This window comes from Paroedura picta, chromosome 7 (assembly GCF_049243985.1).
Source record: "Paroedura picta isolate Pp20150507F chromosome 7, Ppicta_v3.0, whole genome shotgun sequence".
Lineage (NCBI taxonomy): Eukaryota > Metazoa > Chordata > Lepidosauria > Squamata > Gekkonidae > Paroedura > Paroedura picta.
This window is the reverse complement of record NC_135375.1, coordinates 42,558,949-42,583,009: the sequence shown is the minus strand read 5'-3', so window position 1 is coordinate 42,583,009 and position 24,061 is coordinate 42,558,949. Positions and strand designations below refer to the sequence as shown.

The 24,061-nt window shown below is 39.5% G+C and overlaps 1 protein-coding gene across 6 annotated transcripts in view; it reads left to right on the top strand.

Moving 5' to 3' along the window:
• The window catches only part of ARB2A (ARB2 cotranscriptional regulator A), a 269,563-nt gene that overhangs the window by 114,963 nt on the left and 130,539 nt on the right, over positions 1-24,061 (top strand). For all 6 annotated transcript variants that reach the window (XM_077347635.1, XM_077347634.1, XM_077347632.1 and 3 more), the window contains exon 8: positions 10,638-10,757. In XM_077347635.1, coding sequence (XP_077203750.1) covers positions 10,638-10,757 — 120 coding nt within the window. The remainder of the gene's footprint in view (positions 1-10,637; positions 10,758-24,061) is intronic.

Sequence of the window (24,061 nt, the reverse complement as noted above, 5' to 3'; positions counted from 1 at the left end):
CTTGCCAATGCTAATGTATGTCCTCCATCCCTTGCTGCAGCCCATCACGTGATTAAATGTTAATAAGTTGAATGGGTTACAGAAACTTAGTATATCTTTTTGTATCTTCTGTGGTTAACTTGTTGAATTCTTGATCTGCAGCACATATGTGGTGCTGTCCATTGATCCTAGGATTCATGAATGCTTGCCAGGCAATAGTATTTTTATTTATTTATTTTATTTATTTAGATTTTTACACCGCCCTTCCCTACGGCTCTGGGCGGTTTACATAAAACATTTTGGAACATTTACTTAGAAATGTTCATAGTATCATCAGTGTAACATTATGCTGGGATGGAGCATGGGCTGAAGGGGTTTAGGATACCAACTGAACCCTACTTTACTGACATGTCCCTCTTTCCTCCTAATTTTGGCTCCTGTGTCAGCACACCTGAACAACTGCCAGGTTTGAAACAGTATAGAGTTATATATGTTTTAATTTCTAGCCATTTTTAAAATTCTATCAAGTTCTCTGTTACAAATAACAGCTCAGAGAAACATTCAGCCTTTAAGAGAAATGCTTACCAATAGAAGGCACGTTGTTTTAGTCTATGATTCCCTTTTTGTCAAAGCCCATTAAAAATGCAACTATTTTGTGCTATTTGTGTAATTAATTACCAGTAAGACATTTGTTGCATTGTCCTAGTTACAACTTGTGCTCCATAAGTCTCTGAATTATAGAATTGTCACCTGTGCATTCATGACCATTACTATTCTTGTCTGCTAGTCTGTGTAACTAGGTTATCGATCAAAATTGGTTTTTTTACCTTTTGCTTGTCATAGAATAAGAGTGGCTGGCATATAATCTAGAGTTCCACTACCAGTTCAGACAGGGTATATCACCAAGATGCATGGAAAGAAAGGACTGGGAACAAGGGAATGATGCAGGTGGCAAGATAGAACAAAAGGAACACGAGTGTCATGATGAGCAATGTGAAGCAAAGCATTACTTATTTCCTCTCCTCCCCTTCAGAGTTATTGCCTGGAATGTGAGGAGATTTAAGCAGCAAACGACAAAGTGGTATCTTCTGGTGGCTGGTTCCTGAGCTTCCTAAGGTTATCATTGTTAATTGCTCATGGACAGAACTTGGGAGTTTAACTTGGGAGGAGGGTGATTGAGTGAATGGGTGATGTAATATTCTTTTTTTTCCCATTGGAGTTGTAACTTGTTTGGTCTCAGGAGAACACCTGATCTTCCTGGGCAGTAGGGTTAAATTTGGACCTGGTTAGGAGAATTTATAAACTAGATGGAATTTCATGCGCATCATGTCCATGGACAAACTAGCTGCACAAAGAACTCATGCATATTGAGGCATGCTTTCTTGCACGTAACTAAAAGAGGGCCACCTGGACTTACCGGAATAGTTTCAGGTAGTAAAGTTGCCATTCTTGGGGGGGGGGGGTCTGTATTGCATTAAGTTGAATTATTGAATAGAACTGAATTATTACTAAACTTCTAAACTTATCTAATAAACACTGATTAATTTTATTTAAAAGTCCAGTTATTTGCACATACCACATCATGGAACTCAGGAGGCCTGATAACCCTGTTCCGTGACAAGCAGCATGTCAGATAAAACAATGCAGATATTAACAAGTTTATGAAGCCGTTCATGAAAGGTCTAATATTAAGTCATAATCTCTTCCAGGTATTAACAGAAGTACTCAAAGATGTAGACTAATTAATAGAGGAAAACCCTCCATGCCTATTGAGCACAACAATTAAATAGGGCCTCCATGCTCAGAGACCACTTGTTTGCCTTCCCATTTCTGTTCTGTCAGAAATACAAGAGCTTTACTAAGACTCCAGTTTCCTTCCTGGTTGGCAGCATAGATGATGAGTGCTGTACCATTGGTCTGCTTGCTCTTGAATGCTAGACACTGCCCTCATTAAGCACTGAGCACCACTTTCAGGCCCTTTCTGGGTGACATTCTGCTCATGTTAAGACCAGGACGTGTTGAGGCTGCAAAGGAAGGACTCATTTACACCATGGCTTCCAGGCCTGTTGTTGACCCTAGGGTGGAGATGCTCAGGCATGAAAAAGACTGCTATGGACAGCCATGATCATGACAGCCATTTATTGTCTGTCTCAAGCATCTGATGGTTGCAGATGTGCTGACTCTGAAAGCGAAGGCTCTATTTAACTGCTGTGGCTAATAACCGTGGATATTATTCATTAGAGAATGTAGAACTAAACTTTGCTGGAGTTATGCTAATATAGCTTGATATGGTTTAGTATAATTTAATCTACTTAAGAATGCTGGGTTTTTAGATCAAGCCACCATTCTTAAGAAGAAGGGTGGGATATAAATATACAAGTACAAAAACAAAATACACAATTGTATCTGTTAGTAAATGCATTTACAATTAATTTCTGAAAATTGTAGATCATATGCTGCAATATACGGTACTTGAGTTTTACAGTGATGCTGAGGTCTCCAGATAGGTTTAAGATATCCAAGCATACGAGCTCATTTGAAGCCATTTTGGAAAAGCGAGACGTATAATGAAGGCTGAAAACTTAAAAAAAAAATCCCACTGTTGAGAGAATTGCTTCCTATGCAGTCCTAAGTAGGTTTTTCTGTGTGAATGGGTTTATACGAATATAACTTGATTTAGGATTGGACTATTAGAAGCACAAAATGTTTACAATACAGCTAAGGGCTATGTGTCTGGATAAAATTATCCAGAGTTTTGTATTTTTAAATTAACAAAGTTGATATTCTTGCAAACACCACAGGATTTGTAACTTTTTGGCAACAGGTTAGCAGGAGAACAACAACAGGAAAAAAAACCCTGTACAATTTGGCATCAAAACAGGAAATATGTGAACCTGTCACTATAAGCAGTCTCAAAGGGCAGACTGCTTTGCTGGAGCTAATTAACCTTAGGAAATAATTACACAAATATGCAAATGTTGTTTAGATAATTCCATGTGTTATCAGCTCAGGTAGTCCATCATAACTGCAGACCTTGCAATGTCTAGGTATTAGTATCTGGTACAGTTGATAAGGCTTTGGTTTCTGTCTGCGTTCAGCTTGGTATTTAAGAATTAATGATGGCAATATTCCATTCATGACTTTAACCTGTATTTTGAATGCCCCAGAAAACACTGTATATACTATGTGCACACTGCTTATCTGCGTACACTAATGACTTGATTCATTAACATGTTATATGCCTTGTCAGTCTTTTACTGTCAAATGATACTTTATATTTTCTTTAAACTTACCATAGGTAAGCCTGCTTAATTAGCATATTCCAAACAGCCTTGCTAAAAAACAGCCTTACCTCATTTTTACACAGTGGTTAGTATTTGACTTTTAAAAGACTCAATTAAATTTTTTCAGGTTGTAAGACTGTTTCAACTTCTTGACTCAGATTTACTCATAATGCCCTCAGGAATATTGAGTGCAGCCCACTGGACTGTCTAGAATGGGACTCTTAGGGCCATTCCACACCCAATTTAAAAAGTGAGAGTCACCTTTTGCAAATGCTATATTTTTAGGGTTTTGTCGTAAACATCCAGCATTACATCTGCAAACCGGCAGCTACATCCTCCATTTTAAAGCTCTCGCAGGGAAATCCACAAAACTGGATTCCCCCTGTCATGTAGCGCTAGCAGGATGAGAGCAGCCAGCAAACCACTCGCACACGACACATGCGTTACCAAAGTGGCTGAAGTAGCAAGATCTCCAGCTCCAATGCCTGCCCTTGAGCCCACCTCCCTCTCTCTTAACCCGGAATGGGGCTATCTTTTTTTTAAAAAACTGCCTGGAGCAATGAATACACACACAATCGCCCAGTCAGAGCAGAAAATAAAATTTTCCCCACTAGTTTGCCTATAAAGCATGCCTCTTCCGCAACAAAAAACAAAAAACAAATCAACCAATTTTTTTTTTTAAGCTTCAATGCTCCAGATTGAAACCGGGATTGCAGTGAAAGGAGCCGTATACATCCATGAATAAATGCATATGCATTTAAACGAATCTCATCTAAAAAAAAAAAATAGGGGCACAGCGGTCCCTTTAAAAGAGCAAGAAAGGTGATTGGCCGCCTGTCTTGATTGACAAGCAGAAGAGAGGAGCGTGTCTAGCGCGTTCCCCTCTTCTGCCATTTCAAGCAGGCGTGTGAAATGCCAGAAAGCAGGAGATGGCAGCAGAGGAGCGAGCAGGTGAGGAATTCCGGGAGGCGTGTTTTTTTTTAGTGTTATGCCATTTTCCTGGTGTAAGGCTTTTTTTTCTCTGGGCAGAATGGCCTTTATTTAAAGACATCCTTATTTAAAGACATCCCATAATGATAGGTTCAACCCATTTGCTCCACAACCAAGCCTTTAAATCAAAACCATGCTAAACTTCAGCCTGTTGTTGCAATAATATTCCTGCTCAGTGTGAGGGGAACAGCATTTCCAGACATTTGGAATGCAATGAGAGGCAGTTTGATTTAGTGGTTAGGAGTAAAAGGTAAAGGTAAAGGTATCCCCAGTGCAAGCAGCGGGTCATGACTGACCCTTGGGGTGACACCCTCTAGCGTTTTCATGGCAGACTCAATACGGGGTGGTTTGCCAGTGCCTTCCCCAGTCATTACCGTTTACCCCCCAGCAAGCTGGGTACTCATTTTACCGACCTCAGAAGGATGGAAGGCTGAGTCAACCTTGAGCCGGCTGCTGGGACTGAACTCCCAGCCTCATGGGCAGACAGCTTCAGACAGCATTTTTGCTGCCTTACCACCTTGCGCCACAAGAGGCTCTTGGTTAGGAGTGCGGACCTCTAATCTGGCAAGGCAGGTTCGATTCTGCACTGCTCTGTCTTTTGTGTTCAGTCTGCATACCTCCTAATGAGTCTCTTTCTGTCTCTCTCTCTGTCTCTCTCTCTGAGTAAAAACACCACATTTCTTCCTAGTACTGTTTGTAGAGCAAGGATGCCAGTCCCCAGGTGGAACCTTGGGATCCTCTGGAATTATAACTCATCTCCAGGAGACAGTGATCCGTTCCTTTGAGTAATTGGCAGCTTTGGAGGGTAGACTCCATAGCATTATATTCCACTGACGTCCCTCCCCACCCAAATCCTGCCCTCCTGGCTCCACCACCAAAGTCTCCATGTATTTCTCAATCCAAAGTTGGCAACCCTATTGTTGTAGGGGGAGGGGTGTCAAAGCAGGAGATACCATTCAGTACTGGTTACTCAGTATTGGCTCATGCCAACTTACTTCCAATGTTACATGCTATCTCTCTTCATCTTTGAAAGAAGTTCCTGATAGAGCGGTTTCTCAGTGGGACAGGCTTCCTCAGGGGATGGTAGGTTCTCCATTTTTGGAAATTTTTAAACAGAGCCTGGATAGCCATCTGATGGAGAGGCTGATTATATGCAGCTTCAAGGGGTTGGCAGGTTACATTTTCAGCTATAGGGTTGTGGGTGTCCTACATAGTGCAGGGGGTTGGACTAGATGACCCAGGAGATCCCTTCCAACTCTATGATTCTATGATTAGTCCCCATCCGTGAATGGTCTGCCCAGATAGTTTAGACCCAATCCAGAGGTCTAAATCCAAGAAAGGCTTCATAAGGAATCCACCTCCAACTTCCTGCCAGTTTCAGAAGTTTGCTGGGTGGAAGAGGAGCCAGCCTCAGAGCATGCCCTGATGCCAGTAAGTTGTCCTGGCCTCTTTCAACTCAGAGGACATTGGGGGAGGAGCTGGGACAACCTCTGAGTGCTGTCAGGAGGTGGGGGACTACAGAAGGCCCAGAAACTGCCCCCTGCTGGCCTCCTGGGATCCAGGGTGCTGAGGAAATGCTTCTGCTCTGGGAATGGTTACTCATGAGTAAGTGATGGCCCTCATCTAGGAATGGCCTGCCCTGCTAGCTTAACCCCAATCAGGAGGAAGCTTTCAGCCAGGAAAGGCTTACCAAGGGGTCTGCTCTCCATCTCCAACATTCTGCTGGTTTCAGAAGTTTGCTGGGCAGAAGATGAGCCAGCCTCAGAGCACAGAAGCACTATGGGGAGGCACTGTTTCCCATTAGCAACTTCCCAGTAGCACCTTTCCGGTAGAAGAAGAGTTGGTTTATGTACCCTGCTTTTTACTGCCCAAAGGAGTCTCAGAGAGGCTTATAATCGCCTTCTCTTCCTCTTCCCACAACAGACACCCTGTGAGGTAAGTGAGACTGAGAGAACTCGGAAAGTAACTGGTCTGTGACAAGAGTTTCTAACAGAACTGTGACTAGCCCGAGGTCCAGCTCATCACATTAGAAGCCACTGCTCTTAACCACTACATCAAGCTGTACAAATTGCTTTTGCCTTCAATACATGTAGCTAGAGCACAGGCAGAAAAAGCTGTTGCAAGACAATGGTGTGTCTTTTTTTACTTGTTCATTGACAGTTATGGGATTTCCCCCCCCCCTTTAATTTTGGACATTCAGGATCAGTGGTCCCCAACCTGCGGGCCGCGGCCCGGCGCCGGGCCGCAAAGGCCATGGTGCCGGGCCGCGGCTCCCTCTCCCCGCCCCCCCCACAGTAAAAAACTTCCCAGGCCGCAAGCTTGCGGCCCGGGAAGCTACTTACTGCGGGAGGGCGGGGAGAGGGAATCAGGGCAGGGCCGCGCCCGTGCAGGCTGTGCCCGCGCGGCCCGATCCGCGGGTGCAGCTCGCGGGTGCGGCCCGATCCGCGGGCGCGGCTCGCGGGCGCGGCCCGAAACGTGGGCGTGGCCCGCGCGGGCGCGGCCCGATGCCCTGCCGGTCCCCAGCCTAATAAAGGTTGGGGACCACTGTTCTGGATAATAGCTTCTTAGAGTAATCCAAGGAGGGAGACACTCAGGTATTTCCTACATGGAGAGGTTATTGTATGATTAATAAGGTTTGCAATTTCAGAAGAAAGGAATACTTTGGTCTTCTGTGTTCTCTCTCTCTCTCTCTCTCTCTCTCTCTGTGTGTGTGTACAGGACTGCCACACGTCCCCCATCCCTGTCCCAAGCAGGCCTTTCCTCCAGGAGAACTGATCTCTACAGTCTGGAGCTTTCATTCTGGGAGTTCTCCAAGTTCCACTGGAGGGTGAACAGGGATGCCAGCCTCCAGCTGGGACCTGGAGATCCCACTTCTGGGGTTTGTCAAAGCCTAAATAATGTTTCAGGGATTTCTTAATGGTAAAAAAAGTTGAGAAAAACTGACATAGAGGCATTAAGAAGAAGAAGAAGAAGAAGAAGAGTTGGTTCTTATATGCCGCTTTTCCCTACCCGAAGGAGGCTCAAAGCGGCTTACAGTCGCCTTCCCATTCCTCTCCCCACAACAGACACCCTGTGGGGTGGGTGAGGCTGAGAGAGCACTGATATCACTGCCCGGTCAGAACAGTTTTATCAGTGCCGTGGCGAGCCCAAGGTCACCCAGCTGGTTGCATGTGGGGGAGCGCAGAATCGAACCTGGCATGCCAGATTACAAGTCCGCACTCCTAACCACTACACCAAACTGGCTCTCTTACTTGTTCATTCATTAATTGAGAAACTCACTGTCCATTATTTGCCCACCAATGTATTAATGTTTTTCAGTTCTTCAAGTAAAGTTTGCTGTCAATTAAATATTTTCATTGAAGAAAGAAACTGTGACAAGTTTATGAATTATTTGATGTTCATTGTTATTAGGAAATACTGCCACACAGCATTTCTCTTGGTTTCCCACCTGGAGTCTGGCATCCCAGCACCTCCATGGGATCCAAAGCTAGAGAGTCCCATCTTCCAAGTAGTTCTTTTTTCCAAGGAGATTGATCTATACAGCCTCGAAATGACCTGGAATTCCAGTAAATCCCCAGGTCCCAACTGGAAATTTGCATCCCATGACCTCTCTGGGGCACAATGCCATAGAATTTCCCCCCTCCTAAGCAGCCATTTCATCTCCAGGAGCCTGGAGATGAGTTGCCATTGCAGAGTCCCCCCTCCAAAACAGCCATTTTTCCTTGGAAGCTGATCTCTGTAGTCTGCAGATGACCTCCAATTCCAGGAGATTTCTAGGCCACACCTTGAGATTGGTGAGGGCCATCACTTACTCATGAATAAACATTCCCAGGGCAGAGGCATTTCCTCAGCACCCTGGATCCCAGAGGGCCAGCAGGGGGCTGTTTCTGGGCCTTCTGCAGCCCTTAACCTCCTGACAGCACACAGAGGCTGCCCCAGTTCCCCCCCCCCCGATGTCCTCTGAGTTGAAAAAGGCCAGGACAACTTGCTAGCAGCAGGGCATGCTCTGTGGCTGGCTCCTCTTCCACCCAGCAAACTTCTGAAACTGGCAGGAAGCTGAAAGTGAAGACATGATTCCTTATGAAGCCTTTCCTGGCTGAGGGCTGTCTCTTGATTGGGTCTAAACCAGTGGTCCCCAACCTTTTTATCACCGGGGACCGGTTAACACTTGACAATTTTACTGAGGCCCGGGGGGGGGTAGTCTTTTGCCAAGGGACGTTGCTGCCGCTGCCTGAGCCCCTGCTCCACTTGCTTTCCTGCCGGCGCCTCTGACTCCCGCTGCCCGCTGGGGGGCACTGCCAGCAGTAGTTGCGCAGTGCCGCACCAAGGTGGAGCCCCAGCCATGGCGGCCGCCGGAGAGCACCAAAGGTGAGCCAGCAGCAGAGTAGCAGGGCAGCCCCTGAGCAGCACCCGGGGAGGAGGACGAGGAGCTGCGGCCCGGTACCGACTGATCCATGGACCGGCACCGGTGCCCGGACCGGGGGTTGGGGACCACTGGTCTAAACTACCTGGGTGGACCATTCCTGGATGGGGGACAATCAGGTAATGAGTGAGTGAGCAATCAGTTTGGATTTTATAAGGTTTACTGATGATATTGAAAGATAATAAATGATGGGTATTAAAATTCTAGTGGACCGGGATATATGGTCCATGACACCAAAATTTTAATAATCTCTTCTATATGCTCGGCATGGTCAGCGGCAAAAGGAAACGTGGTCACCAAAGGATTCACTGGCTCAACACAATCAAAGCCGACACAGGGATGACCAGGAACCAACTAAAAGAAGCAGACATTGACAAAGATGCATGGCAGAAACTTTCCTATAGAATCGCCAAGGGTCGGATATGACTGAACGGATGACATCATCATCATATGGTGCAGACAATTAAACTGAGGCTTAATGCTAATTATGGTTTAATACTGAAAAGCAAAAATACCTCTTAAAATTTTTATCTTACTGAGCAATACTTATGTGTTGTTACATATGCGTTATTATTTTTCTTTTATATATTTTAGGGTTAACTCTAAGTATCTCAGCCTGAGCTTGATTTGAGATAGGAAGCTTGTATGTTTCCTCTGATAAATAGCAGCGTAATCGTAAAATCCACATGCACAGTAGCTTTGAAGTGTATGGATTTTAGAAGTGGTTTAATAACCTCTTATTATATTTTTGTTAAATAATCCAAGCTTCTTTCATCTTTTGAATAGTCATCAAGTTTCCTGCTCATTTGAATGACAGGTGTTCAGCATCTGATATGTCTAAAAAATATAATAGTTACTGGTAGACTGTAAGATGTACTAATTCTTTATTTCCTATGAAGGGGAATAAAATAAAGCTAATAACTAAAATGATACTTTAAAAATTTTCACTGTATTAAGTGGCTTGTTAAATTGTATTCAGAATTTTTCTAAAAAGGCGATATACAATTTTTCACATTAGGCAAGATTGTTAATATTTTAGATCCTTCTGTGTGAAGAACAGTGTCATTAGATAAGGAGAGACTATCTAGTGTTTTAACCGCTGACTCTCAGCCACACATTCAGATAACTAGAAGCTTGTTCTAATTTGCATTATACATTTATTTATTTATTTATTTGATTTCAAGGCTGCCTCTTCCATCAGGCAGGCTCAGTGTGGCTCACAACACAAAAACAATATTTAACATAACAAAAACAGTTTGAAATTTAACATTTCTGTTGTTTCTACAACCCCTTTGTCTCATTCAGTCACTCTTCTCAGTCTTCATGGACTCCACAGGTGTGAGAGTTCAATGTGGAGACGGGAGAGAGCAAGAGGGCTCACAAGATGGGCACATGAAAAGGGTGAAGCAGGGAAGTCCCACACTTGTATCTCAACTGTCCTGGCCTTTATGGAAATTGTACATCTATGGTCACAGATGAATAATTTTAAGTCTAGTTTATTTCCAAGGCAGAATTATGTGCTAGATTATCACTGCTGGAATTCACTTTTGTTTGTTTTTAATAGTTTTAAAATGCCATATTGAGTGTATGGGATATGGAGAAATACAAATCTAAACAGTAATAAATAAGATTGCATATAGACTAAAATGACAATATGAAAAAGTGAACTATAGCAATGTCATCTGTTTTTGTAATATGTATCATTTAGAATATTCCAAACTGCTCCTAATGTATAACTTTGGGGCATATCTACACATTCCTGATCTGTTTTCTTAACTGTCTCTTGATTGTGTTCTTTGTCTATCAGTCACTTGGGTAGACATTTTTTGTTCACTTTTTTGAAGCACAAAGCATAACTTAGATGTTATATTTGTTTTGCAGCATTTATAGTCTGCTTTTCTCAAGAAGACTCAAGGCGGATAATAAGCATAATCATAATTAGTGTTATCTTCTCTTTGTAGGAAAATGGCTCCCCTGAAGAACATGCAATTTATGTCTGGGACCACTTTATCTCTCAGTCTGCAGCTGAAAATGTATTTTTTGTTGCTCACAGTTACGGTGGCCTTGCATTTGTGGAATTGGTAAGTGTTGGGTTCATAATTGCTTATTTTTCTTCTAGTTTTTCTGTATTTTCAAGAGTTAAACATAGCTTTCTCTTTTGAAAGGATGTGAACAGAACTGTCTTTCAGTTGACATATTCTGGGTACACTAACTCATGTTTTCTCGGCCAATCTAAAGGTCTCATAAGGATCCCTCTAAGTAGAGAGATAAAATAAGCAACTCGTAATTCTGTCCCCCTACTGAGGCCTTGAACTCAAAGAAGGGGGACTTTTTCGGTCAGCGGTTAATGGAAAAACTATTGATGGTGTAACATAAATGAGCTTTTAAAAAAAAACAAATTGGAACACTTATGCCTACATATATGGGGCATTTCCTCTCCTGCTTAAAATTTAACTGAAATGATAAATATGCAAAATAATTTAATTTATGATATTAATTGAATAAAAACTCAGGGTGGGGTTATTTGGATCAGCGGTGGTAGGTATGGGAGAAGATATTGAATTCTTCTACATCTCACCATTTTTCTGTTATAAATAACCTCACCAGTTGCTTTTTTTCCAGAAGCAATTCAGGCATTGTGTTTGCAAGTCTAATTATGCATTTAGACTGCCCAAAGAGAAGAAATAATTTGGGGAGGGGTAGGACTGGGGGCCAGAACAGTGATCAGCAGAGAAAGGGTTAAGTAACAGAAAGCTGTTTCTCTGAGATCACCCTCTCCCAAAGCAGCTATTCATTGCAAGAAACCCTTGCTTCAATTCATGCATTTGCATGGAATGTATAGTTAGGCCCTCAAGCAACTGTCACTAATTTTCACTGAGGCATTAATGGGAAATCTTTCACTTAAATTGTATTCTGTACCTTGATACTGATTGCGCTATTGGGTGTTGGATATTAAACTTACCTGTTACTTCCCAAATATACTTAGAAAGTCTTTCATTATTCCCTCTGGTTACAGTTGGTTATAAGTATCAATACTGTGGATATGTTTTTTATTAACCATTTTGAACCTACAGGTATCTGGTAATATTTATGTATAACAAGTTTTATATAAATAGAAGGAAAACACCTATAGAACACTTGGTTTATAAAGTTTATTTCTCTATGGATGGTAGTACCTCATTGAGTACCTAGAATCAGTAAGTACCTGAATTGTTCTCAGTTGACAGGAGTCGCACATATGTTGTAGGTGGCAACCTGTACCTCAGAACAAAATGGTAAGCAAAGTGTGGTGATGCGGCTGCTGTACATGATAACAGCTGTGAAAATAAGTGTGCACAGTTCAGCAATTATCAGTGTGATAAAGTACTGGGAGTCTTGCATCCTTTGGCTTCTGAGTGATTGAGAAGTTATGATGCTGGCTATTTAATTTACTGGGATAATTACTGATGGGCTGATGTCCTGGAGGGCTGATGACAGCCAGACAAAACCAAGTAGCTCCACCATTGCTGCAGAAGTCATTTTGTTCAGGCCATTCAGCAGGAACAGTGACTGGTGTCAGCTCACCCCTTACCCTGTTTAGATATCTAGGTAGTATGTGGAAGGAAAGAAAGAACTTTCCAGTGTTCTTTTGACAAAAAGCAAGATATACTGTTACTTCACCATTTCTCCAATAGTGATTTATGTATCATTGACAGAAAACAGAGAATAATTATTCCAGAGGGATAGCCATGTTAGTATGTTGCAGCAAAAATAAAACAAGAGTCTTGGAGCAGCTTAGACCATCATAAGCTTTTGTGCCCACTTCTTCAGATACAATATTATCAATTCTGGAGCGTATTTGGTTGTCATGGCCCAGCTGTAATGTTCACATCTTATCATTAAGCCAAAGGAAGTTACCTGTTCAATGCAAGTGCTGCTAAATAAACAATTTTTTAAAATCTCTTTTAAAAATTAGCACAGCTTTTTACATGATGCAGATGGATTTCCCACCCTATTGTAATTGCTGACATTTGAAACTGATAACTGTTGAAAAATTTGGGGAAGTCTACAGGCAGGAAATACACCTTTAAATTTGTTAATTCTTAATTTTAAAAAAATGGCTAAAACGTTTGCCTAAGGAATCAAAATTTGAATAATATTTAAACTGAAACCCTTTTGCTGTCATTAGCTTGAGATAGCATGGGTAACTGATGACCAGTGTGTCATTCTCATTTTGCTCGTTTCTCTTGTCACACTGGTGGATAGTTCTCTACTTTTGTTCACTTTAGTATGAAGCACACAGATGTTTCAGAACAAGGTTTGACTTTTGACCTTGGGGCTTCTAGGGTCAGGGTACTCAGAGCCTGTGAAATTATCACAAACAGAGCTAAAGTTTTTCTCCATTGCAGGAAGTAAGCAGTAAGTAAGAAGTTAAAGAAGAGCTTTGTCAGATAGACAAGATGGTCTCAGTAAGGGTCAGCTTACTTGGTCTGCTGTCTCTGCAGGAGGTGTATGCATGAGAGCAAGAATATAACATTTATGGGCACAATATGTGTCTTTCACATATGCAAAATTAGATTTGAAAAACATGTCATTGGCAAAAGACTGAGGATTAAGAATTTATGGGACAGTTTTAACAATATGATTAATAATAATGTATGTGCTGTCCATATAAGTAAACTTTATGTGCTAGTTAGCAAACTATTAACCAGTCCTTTAAAAATTAGGATTTTTTTATTGAATAAGGAAGTTGAACAAAAGTTCATAATGATTTGACTGAAATGATTAATTCTCCTAAGTAAAAACAGTGGGTTACAACAAAGTTCTGTGAATTTAGGGGATTCATGAAAGTAAGTCTTCGTCATTTACTCCTATTCCCAATAGTACCAATAACACCATTCTTGAGCATTGCGGGGGGAGGGGGTGTATACCCATTTGTCATATAAGCTTTTGCATCAGACACTGAGCATGCTTCACTTGTGCAACAGTGCGGAGAACAATTTTGGCTAATTCTTCCTTCTTATCACAGCCCTCTATGCCATAATATTCTGGAGAGCCCCCTGACAGTAAGTAGTGATTTTACAATGGAGGGGTAGAGGGTGCTGTTAGTGGAAGGGGAAGGTAAAAGATTCACTTCTGCAAATACTTCCTGTATTTGTGGACTCAGCCCAATTTCTCCTAATGATAGAAAGTAAGCACCTTCTTTGTTACAGGAGCTAGTACAGTCATTTTGGAAGTAACTCATGAAGTAACTGAACAAAATTAGAATCTAGTGACACCTTTAAAATAAGCAGAATTCTTATTCAGCTCCTAACTGGAAGGGAACCAGTTTTTGTGCTTTTGTGTGCATACACACTTCTTCAGATACAGTGAAATAGAAGTCACCAGAATGTACAGCCCTTGGAATACTCTGAACAATATCATTCATTTCTTACATCTGTATTCTCACCAAAAGGAGCTGTACATGCTCCTTATTTTACTATATGTCTTATTTGGAATAGTATATTGGAATAGTGATTGTAATGTAATCAAATGAATTGTAGAATGTAATGTAATTTGGTATGGTATATTGGAATGTATTTCTCTGGTCTGCTGACAGAGGAGACATAACACTGAACCAGTCACCTCACCTTAAACAAAGAGATGTTGTACCTCCATGCTTGAGAAGAAACAGATGGAGTGTAACAACAGGGTCTCAGATAATTACTCTCAGCATTCCACAAAATTAATTAATTAATTAAGAAGGGTACATTTACACATCAATCTCCAATTATGATATATTTATTTGCTTCACTATCTTTCCCCTGGAATTAAATCCAAACAACTGGTGACCATATAAACTAAGTTTGTTATTCATATTTGTATGTGTTAAACATCTTCATTATGCTGTATTTTAATTTGATGCACAACCTATATGTATGGATTGGTAACTTACATTTCACTGTACATGCACATGGATACTTATACTTTGAATAAAATTTTGTTTCTCATAATTTTCATATTGTTATGACAAAAATGTAGCATATAAATAAATTTGAGGTAACCCTGATTGTTGTCATAGCATAAAGCAAACCTAAATTATATCCAATTTCTCATGTCATTATTGCTATGAAAAGTTTCATTTAATAGAATATTAGAGGGTGTATACAGAGTAACTGATTAAGAAATTAATTGATTTGCTATCAAGAAGAAGAAGAAGAAGAGTTGGTTCGTATATGCCGCTTTTCCCTACCCGAAGGAGGCTCAAAGCAGCTTACAGTCGTCTTCCCATTCCTCTCCCCACAACAGACACCCTGTGGGGTGGGTGAGGCTGAGAGAGCGCTGATATCACTGCCCGGTCAGAACAGTTTTATCAGTGCCGTGTCGAGCCCAAGGTCACCCAGCTGGTTGCATGTGGGGGAGCACAGAATCGAACCTGGAATGCCAGATTAGAAGTCTGCACTCCTAACCACTACACCAAACTGGCTCTCACTGAATGATATGAAATTAACATATACAAATGTTGATAAAAACATCATGAAAATATATTTTTATATCATAAAATAAAGCATTCTGATGTGAAATGACAAATATGTTTTGGATTTTTGAGGATTACTGTAAGACCGTACAATAATACTAGAGGTGAAAATACCAGGCAACGCAGTGAAATTTTTAGACAGCGTGGTGACCTGAGAACTGAAATTTGTCAAGCCCTAGCATAAAGAAATTATTAATGAAACAAATCTGAGAAATATGCTTCTGGTTTTCTATATCCACTTGTTTTCTGTATTGATCTCTGTTCCACTAAATTTTATATAAACCATCCTGAGCCTCAGGGGAGGGCAGTATATAAATAAAATAATTAAATTAAGAATCACGCACTCAAGGTTTTGTGCGCAGTGTAGTACTGATAGAACAGGGATTCCTTTCCCGTTAGGAGCCGGAAACATTGGGCTATCCAGGGTTTGCTTGAACAGTGGCTCACCTAGGCTTGGTCCATGTCCCACAGTGTTATGATCTAGTTCTCATAAACAGGATGTGAGATGATAAACCTGTGCCTGGATTGCAATACTCCAGACTTGCATGATGGAATGCTCCTTATGGCGGGGGGGGGGGGGACTTCTCGCTGTGGATAGAACTACATATTTTAGTCTTCATTTCTCCCTAACACATTAGGTTGTATGAGTAGAAGAAATTCACAACATATTATTTTAATAAGGGTTTAATGAGAAGCTTGGTTGTTTCTGAAAAACAAAAGAAGAAATGACGTAAAAAGATAAATTACTGTCTTCCATTCTTCCTTCTTTTTTCCTTCTTTGTTCTGTCATTGGTCTTGCTCCCTTTCATTAGATGAAAAACAATTCTGCTGCATGTGCATGCAGATTGGGGAGTGGTGAATATATGAAGGTGCCATATCAAGATCAGTATTGTCTACTCTGTCTGGCAGCAGCTCTCCAGATTCTTAGGCAAAGGTCTTTGCACATCAACTACTATCTAATCCTTCATCTGCATGCAAAGCAGATGCTTTTAGCACTGAGCCATGGCCCCATATCTAACAGGAATGAGATGCTTCATTGTCTGCATTGGAGGGGTGAATCTAGAACAAACTCTGTCATGTATGTTGTTCCATTGAACATTTATGGTATGTCCAAGTAGGAAAACAGCTGAATAAATGTGTTCTCTGTTAATTTGATAAAGAATGTAATTGACACAACTTCAAGTGAATCAAATGAAACAGAAATTATCTAATGAAAATCAGTCTTTGTGAGGGTAATGAGGTAAATCAGAGAGGCAATTCACTATTGTCACTGGCAGAGCATGTGTGTGAGAGATGCAAATAACCACAATGCTTATGTCTTACTTTGTTTTGAAGAGTAACTCATGGTAGATGGGCAAGACCATCTACTTGATTGGACCTTTAAATAGGTAACAGCAAGAGTTGGCCCCAGATTGCCATATCCCATGTAGCTATGGGTTAATATTACTTACTGGACATCACAGAGACTTAAACCTAAAATCTGTGTGTGTGTGTGTGTGTTTAAAAGGTTACCAGTTCTCTTTTGCAACATAAAATTATTTGTACAACTTTCTGGGTTGCCTAGCTATTTGAAAATACTTAGCAGTTAAGATTTGACCTATGTATTATCTACCAATTAACATAATTATAAAGACACTTAGTATAAATCCTTAAATGCTGACTTGATAAACCTATTACATAAGAAGCTGAATTACTAACCATGCTGCTGTATGCTGTGCTTTTATATTTAATCTGCTACTGACAAGCCTTTTATGGCACAGACATAGGGAAAAATTAGTTTCATTCTGATAAAACTGGACTATATTCTGCTAGGATTAAACTATGAAAGAGAATAGCTTTTTCTTCAGCTTCCATATACTACCTTGTATTTGTGCCAAGGAAAATAGGTACTCAAATTTTGGAATATTTCATTTGGCATTATTTATACCAACTTATTCCATAGGTAAGATAAAGAGTGTATACCAATCTCAGTTCCACAAACAAAGCTTCACTAATTAATATTTATGGTAAGTGTGAGCCCAATTTGAAATCCTTGACAGTAGTAAACCTTGACTGTTGTTAACCATGACTATAATTGATGCTTATGTAAACCTAGAAGGGTTGAATTCTGTTAGAAAGAGTCTGGATGAAGCGCATATATAATTATATTGCTCTCTTCCATCTCTTACCCTTGGTTAAGGGATCAAGAACAATGTGTCTGCTATTGAGAAGGCATCAGTTTAGGCAGAAGCAAGTGAGGTATGCCTTGAACTTCATAGCCAAAGCTAGACTGACCTCATCAGATCTCAGAAGCTATGCAGGATCACCTTGATTAGTATTTTGATGGGAAGACCACCAAGGAAATCCAGGGCTGCAGTTCAGAGACAGGCAATGTCAAATAATCTGTGAACTTCTCTTGCCTGAAAAACCCTACGGAGACATTATAAGTCAACTTCAACTTGATGATGCTTTCCACCACAAAGAGAGGTATGAGCTCCTTAGGCTCTGCCATCTCTTTGTCTCTTATGCTTTCACCGTCACCATAGACCCAAGTCCCTAAGTGATAGTTTACTGGTGAAGTCCCTTCCTTCTGTCAGCATGATGCCCACTTTACCATAACAGTAATCTTGTTTTTCCCTTCCAGAAAGGAATTTAAGTCTTCTGCAGGTATCTGAGTGAATATATGTTCTCAGAGAGAAAAGGTACACTCCTAGTTCAGATGAATTTTGCTCTTATATTCATTTTCCTAAATTAAGGCATGCATGCTCTAGATCAGATTTGCTTATAGATTGCAAGTTCCAGAGTCACAGAGTTTCAAAGTAAATCATGGTGACACTACTTGAATACAAAGATACAAAACTTTATATAGCATTGTAATTATTATTATTATCATTATTATTCTGCCCTCCCATATGGTTGAGGGCAATAACATGATAGATCTGATTTAATCTTAAGAAATGACGCAATTCTATAAGAACATGCCTTGCACTAAATCAAAACAGCCTTTGACTGAATCAAAACCATTGGTTCGGAGGCAAATTATGCCATTCAGTACGTGAAAAAAATATTCTGATCATGGAAGAACTAAACTCTTTCCATGATCAGAAGAGTACCAATGCATTGTCTGTCTTGTGCAGAATTGACCCTGACCTAATAAAGTTCATGACTCACTCCAAGTATTGTTGAAAGGTTTTGACTGCTTTGTTCTGAATAGAAGTCTCTTGTGATATGTTGAAATCACTTTTAAAAAATGGGGGAATAGTTATAGGTCTGTGTTACACTATATTGTCACTTTGATGAGCAAATATGCTAATAGTATGATCAGTCACCATTTACTTGTAGTACAAAATGCTCAATTCAAATAAGTGTTTTTAAAATAATCTGTTTGGATAACATTTTCATTTTTAAATTTACAACTGGTCTAATATTTTATTAGTAGGTAATATTTTTCTTTTATCACAGAAGACAGAAAAGTATTAATTTTTATAATTGTTCTCTCTCTGGTGTTGCATCTTAAATTGATAGGTGACCAACATGTGACAGTTCTAAACGTTCTATCCTATGCAGATTTACCTCAACCAAAGCCTTTGGTGGGCTTAAGAGTTGAGTAATTCTCCATGGATAACTCTGTAAGAATTTGTTTGGAGATATAAGGCTGTGGTCTAATTTTTACAGAGATAAACAATTCTTTGTTAGCGTTCCTTTTATTAATTACAAGTACCTGTATATGCCATTAGAGTTCAATTAAACATTACTAATTTTTAAATAAAGCATACTTTACTAAATGCTTGATTCATTTTATTACCTGTTTGCTTCAATCTAGTATGAGTTTTCAACATTTGCAGTGTATATTCATTGTTTCCTTTACCAAAACTAGATTTGTGGGGGGGTTTACTACTTATATCTAGCATATGCTCAATTTTCTATATTACTAGGTAGGTAGGAAGTATGGGAAAGAGTTCTAAAAGCCTAAGCCTTTAAAAATGTTTCTATTTCTTGCTAAATTAAAGACTTTAACTTATTGTTAGGGAAGTTAAAATAATACTGACCATTCATTCCTGTATTTCTTTAGAGCTTTATTTCAGTTTCCCCTCTGCTTCTACATACAGATCTCAAGTAATTTTCAACTAGCTGTTGGAAATAACCTAGTTTAAGAGTTCAACTGAGAACGTGAGGGATTCATCATTATATATTTACTGTCTGCGGCTGATATAGCTGTAAGGTTTTTCAGATCCCATTGATCTATTGCGCATGTTCCCTCCCTGGGTTGCAGGACGTGCTTCTATTTGCATAAGGCCCTGGGCAAGGTTCTTTCTTGCATTGATTGGCCTGTCCAAGGGAGCCTGATGTGTTCTTGCATTGATCACTTTGTCTTTTCTTGGAAGACAGTGTTATACCGAGTTCATCTCAAACATTCTAGGGAGAAGCGAAAACTTTACTGCAGATGTCTCAGTTTTATTCAGATGTTCCTCTAAGTGCAGGTTTTTCTTTCTTTTCCTGGATATCCATTTCTTTCTTCTAATTTGGATGTCTCTTTGCTGCTTGGCACACTATTCATTTTATTTAAATATCAGGTAAAACAATTTTCAGGGTGTTATGGTTTTAATTCAAATAATGCATTTTGCTGTTAGCAAAAATAAATTGCATGTTCCTTAAATATTTAGAAATATATTAACCTGCCTATCCCTAGAGTTTTCTTTTCATTCCACAAATTCCACATTCCTTTAGTTGATGCAAATCAGTCCCAACACAAAATAATGACTAGGTATAATTCTCAACATGTGAATCCCATTGATCAGGAAAATTCATTATTTTAAATTAATAACTCAATATCAATGTCCACAATATGTCACTGTAAAGGAAATCTGATATTAGCCAATTGTGTGTTGTTTAGAAGACAGTAATTTCTCTAAAATTCTTTTCTTAGAAGTAGCATGAAACTGAAATCTTTAAAAAAAATCCAGGCTAAAAAGAGACAACCATTACTACAAATGCAACTATGAAACTCTTTACTTTGGAGTGATTCTACTATAGTCAAATGAAGTCACTCTTAAAGGACTAAGCACTGAAGTTTCATGGCCCCGGGGGTGTGAAAGAGCGGTGGACTCTCATCTGGAGAACTGGGTTTTTATTACCCACCCCTCCCCATGCAGTTAGCTGGGTGACTTTGGGCTAGTAACCTTTTTCAGGACTGTTCTTGCAGAGCAGTTCTGTTAGATGTCTTTTGGCCCCACTTCCCTTAGAGGGTATCTATTGTGGGGAGAGGAAGGGGAAAGTGTTTGTAACATGCTTCTGGACTCTTCTTCAGGCCAGGCTAAATGCAAGGCTGCACTGCAAAGGCCACTTAGATCAGATCTGGTAAGTTGTGCCATCAGTGGGCTTTGGCTCACCAGTTGCCTCAGATGGCAGTAGAGAAGATGACACTGCAGAAAAACCTGAGCCAAGTGGATCCTGCAGAATTGGTGGAGCTGCTGGGACTTGACTTGCTCCTGCCTGCCTGCTGCTCTCCAGCTCAGTGTCCCACTGGGAAGTTTCCCAGTAAATTAAACGGCCAGTGTTCCCCGGGGACTAAGTTGATGCATCCCTGTTTCCTGTTTTAGCACTTGCTGACTGTATTATACATCAACATTTAGGCTAAGATTCATAGAACTATTATTAGCCCAGAAAGATGACAATTTCAACTGCAGCTTCTTTAACTGATTTGGGCACAGAATATCCACCTCTACTTAATGATTAAACAGTGTCTTAAAATGTATCCATGAGAACAGTTGGACAACAATCAAAGCTCTGGTTGCATATGTGATTGTCTGCTGCTTGTGTGCATGCCTTGTTTAGATTCTAGACTTTCTGGCTAATGCATATATTTGTCTCCTCAAATATGCTTGGTATCTTAACACAGTTAACTTAGATGTGTGTGTAAACGTTCATCACACTAGCCATCACACTATGGTGCTATTAAGCACCATACGTTCATAAATACCAGGCTGTGGAATCATCTGTTTATGGCATTATGAAAACAATTAACTAAAATGGAATTTCATACCTCCTGATTTCTCAGAAAATGTCTGGTGCAATTTTGAAACTTGTATTAATGTTTAAAGAGTATAGATTTATAAGGGATATCATAAGTATCAGCTGTCGCAGCACATAAAGTGCATACAGCATGATCTAGCAAAAGTAAATACTTTGACATCCAGTTGTTGGGTTGCTAACCTCCAGGTAGGACCTGGAGATGTCCCAGAATTACAGCTGATCTCTAGACAACACAGATCATTTTCCCCAGATAAAGTGGCAGCCTCTGAAGGTAGACACTGAGGCCCCTTCATAAACCCTGTGCTGCTGCCCAGTCTCCACCCCAAATCTCCAGGAATTCCCCAGCCTGGAACTGGCAACTCTACAGTTGGCTTCAGGGAAGAAACAACTATGTGCTTATTTCTCCTTTTAAAGCAATACGACTTAATTAAACCATAGGCTTAATTTGGGTTGAATTGTGGTTATAGTGTGCTAGTGTTTCTATTATATGTGTATGTATATTTGTCTGTAGTATTTTAATTAGAAAATGCTTTGTTTTAGGAATATGTTCTTGTTCTTAATAAGAGTTAAATAAAATCTTGAATCAGTGGAATTGAGTCCACATGCATAAAATAAAGTATCTTCATTATTATGCATCTACAGCATGAGTATAACATTTCCCAAGATGTCATTTTGCTATTAGGATCTTTAGAAAATGACCTCTCAAAGTTGTGAAACTCATATTCCTCAAGAAAGCAATATAATGCTTAAAAAGTGTCTTATCTTTTTTCCATATGAATAATGAATGTAATAGGAAAAGCCATTATTAAAATAGAAGAATACATTGACCTGTGCGTTGTATATGAAAACTGCCTCTGCTTTTCATATTTGTAGCAAATGCTGACAATTCTCTAGAACTAATAAATGAGCATGCAAAAATAGTTTGTAATATTCTGTAATAAAAGGGCTAATTTTACTTATCGGTAAAGATTTTTAATTGGGACATGAAAAATATTCAGGACGTGTACAATGGTTAGCTATATACTCTGTTTATTCTTTGAAAGCCGTTATTGTTTATTATATGAAAACAATAACTGCATAAAAGTCACATTACACTAATTTCCATCATGTTAATCTTGGCCTGGTCACATTGGTTAGATATAGAATAGCAATGGAAATGGGAGCTGCTTTCTTGTCAAAAGAAAACAGATATTTCAGAACAATTTGTGATGAAACAATCCAGTACTAATTCAGAAAAGTGCTATTGCCTAGCTGTATGCGGAAATTAACTTACCACTAGAATGAGAACACACAAGTACTTCAGAAGGTTCCTTTAAAATAGCCCAGTAAAATACAAGACCCAGATATTTATCTATATTCATTTATGTTACAGTATAGTAAACAGTGTAAGTCAAGGTAATCAACAGGATTAGATAGCCAGTAAGCAGTGTAATAAGAAAATTAAAACTTGTGTAACATTGCTCTGCCTCTAGGCATGTATCAGGCTTATCTATGTTTGAGAAGTTATTTTGTTATTTAGGAAAAGTTGCTGGACTGCAGAGCTGTGTATATCAATGTAACTGAGGAATTATGCTGATTGATGATTAATTTGCCACCAAGTCACAGCAGTTAAAGATGTGCAGATCTCACATGTTGTGTTTTGAAACTAGTACTTTTAAGTTTGAGACATCATATAGCCAGTATAGGCATAATTGCTAGCAATTACTTATCTAGCAAATTGGGAAAGAAATAGACAATCACACTCTCTCTTCCATCTTTCTCATCTCTGACACATATTGTCGCACCCCTTTCCCTACTATGGTTAAGTATTACAGTGTCAGTCACATTAATTTTGTGGAATTAGTTTGCTAACTGGTGCCAAACATTCCTTGAGGGTGCCATAGTTAGCATTAATTATGATTAATATAATTGCCAATGTAACATTTAACCATGGTTAACAATGGGGGAGGAGAGGGTTCATACCTGAAGGAAGGGGGTATGAAGTCCTGTGTATTTTTTCAGATCTATTGACCAATGTTCAGATGTTATCATTGTCTTCAACATCCCATGGTTGTGGGAACTATTGACTTGACAGCTTTAAAGAGTTTGCTGTTGACTGTTTTTATATAATATGAACATACTTCTATTTTTAAAAAGTCTTTGGGTTTTCAGTCGCATTTATGTATATACTAAGATAAAGACATTATTTACAAACTTCTGTATTTGAAGAGTAGTGGAGCGATTCGATTTTTCTCTATGCTTCACAGTGAAAAAGTCCTGGCTGATTCTCTAATTGCCATAAATAGTTTGTTCAGTGCTTTCTACCCTCAAGCAGTTTCTTTGTCAATCATATTCAGTGTCCTGTCCCTTGATTAATATAAACGGATATAAGTGGAAGTAGTCTATTTTAATAACATTGCAGCCACAGTTGCATCATATGTGGGATACTTTGATGTTTTGCTTGAGGAAATGTTATATTTAATTTTGCTTTAATTTTTATATAACAATGGTCATATAAAGATACTCTAATTTTTAAGTTGCTTTCAGTAATTTCATTAAACAGTTCTGAATTGTTTTATATTTAATTTCTATATAGTGCTACTTATTACAGTTTACTATTTTTATTTCACATGGTTGTGGTTTTTATAGCCTATAAGTACAGAACATGGATATGTCATAAACCTGCTAGATTGCAAAGCTTTATCTTTATATTCCTTTTCTCTTTCTGGACATAAATGAATGATTGGTCTATGCCATGGGAAGTTAAAAATAACTACTATAATGATTACCTATTACCAGTATATTTGTGTAGCGAAAATAATACTGACCAGAGCAGCATTGTCTTAAATTCCTATCTTCTATGTGGCATGTACATTTTTGTGTCCTTGAAACATTCTG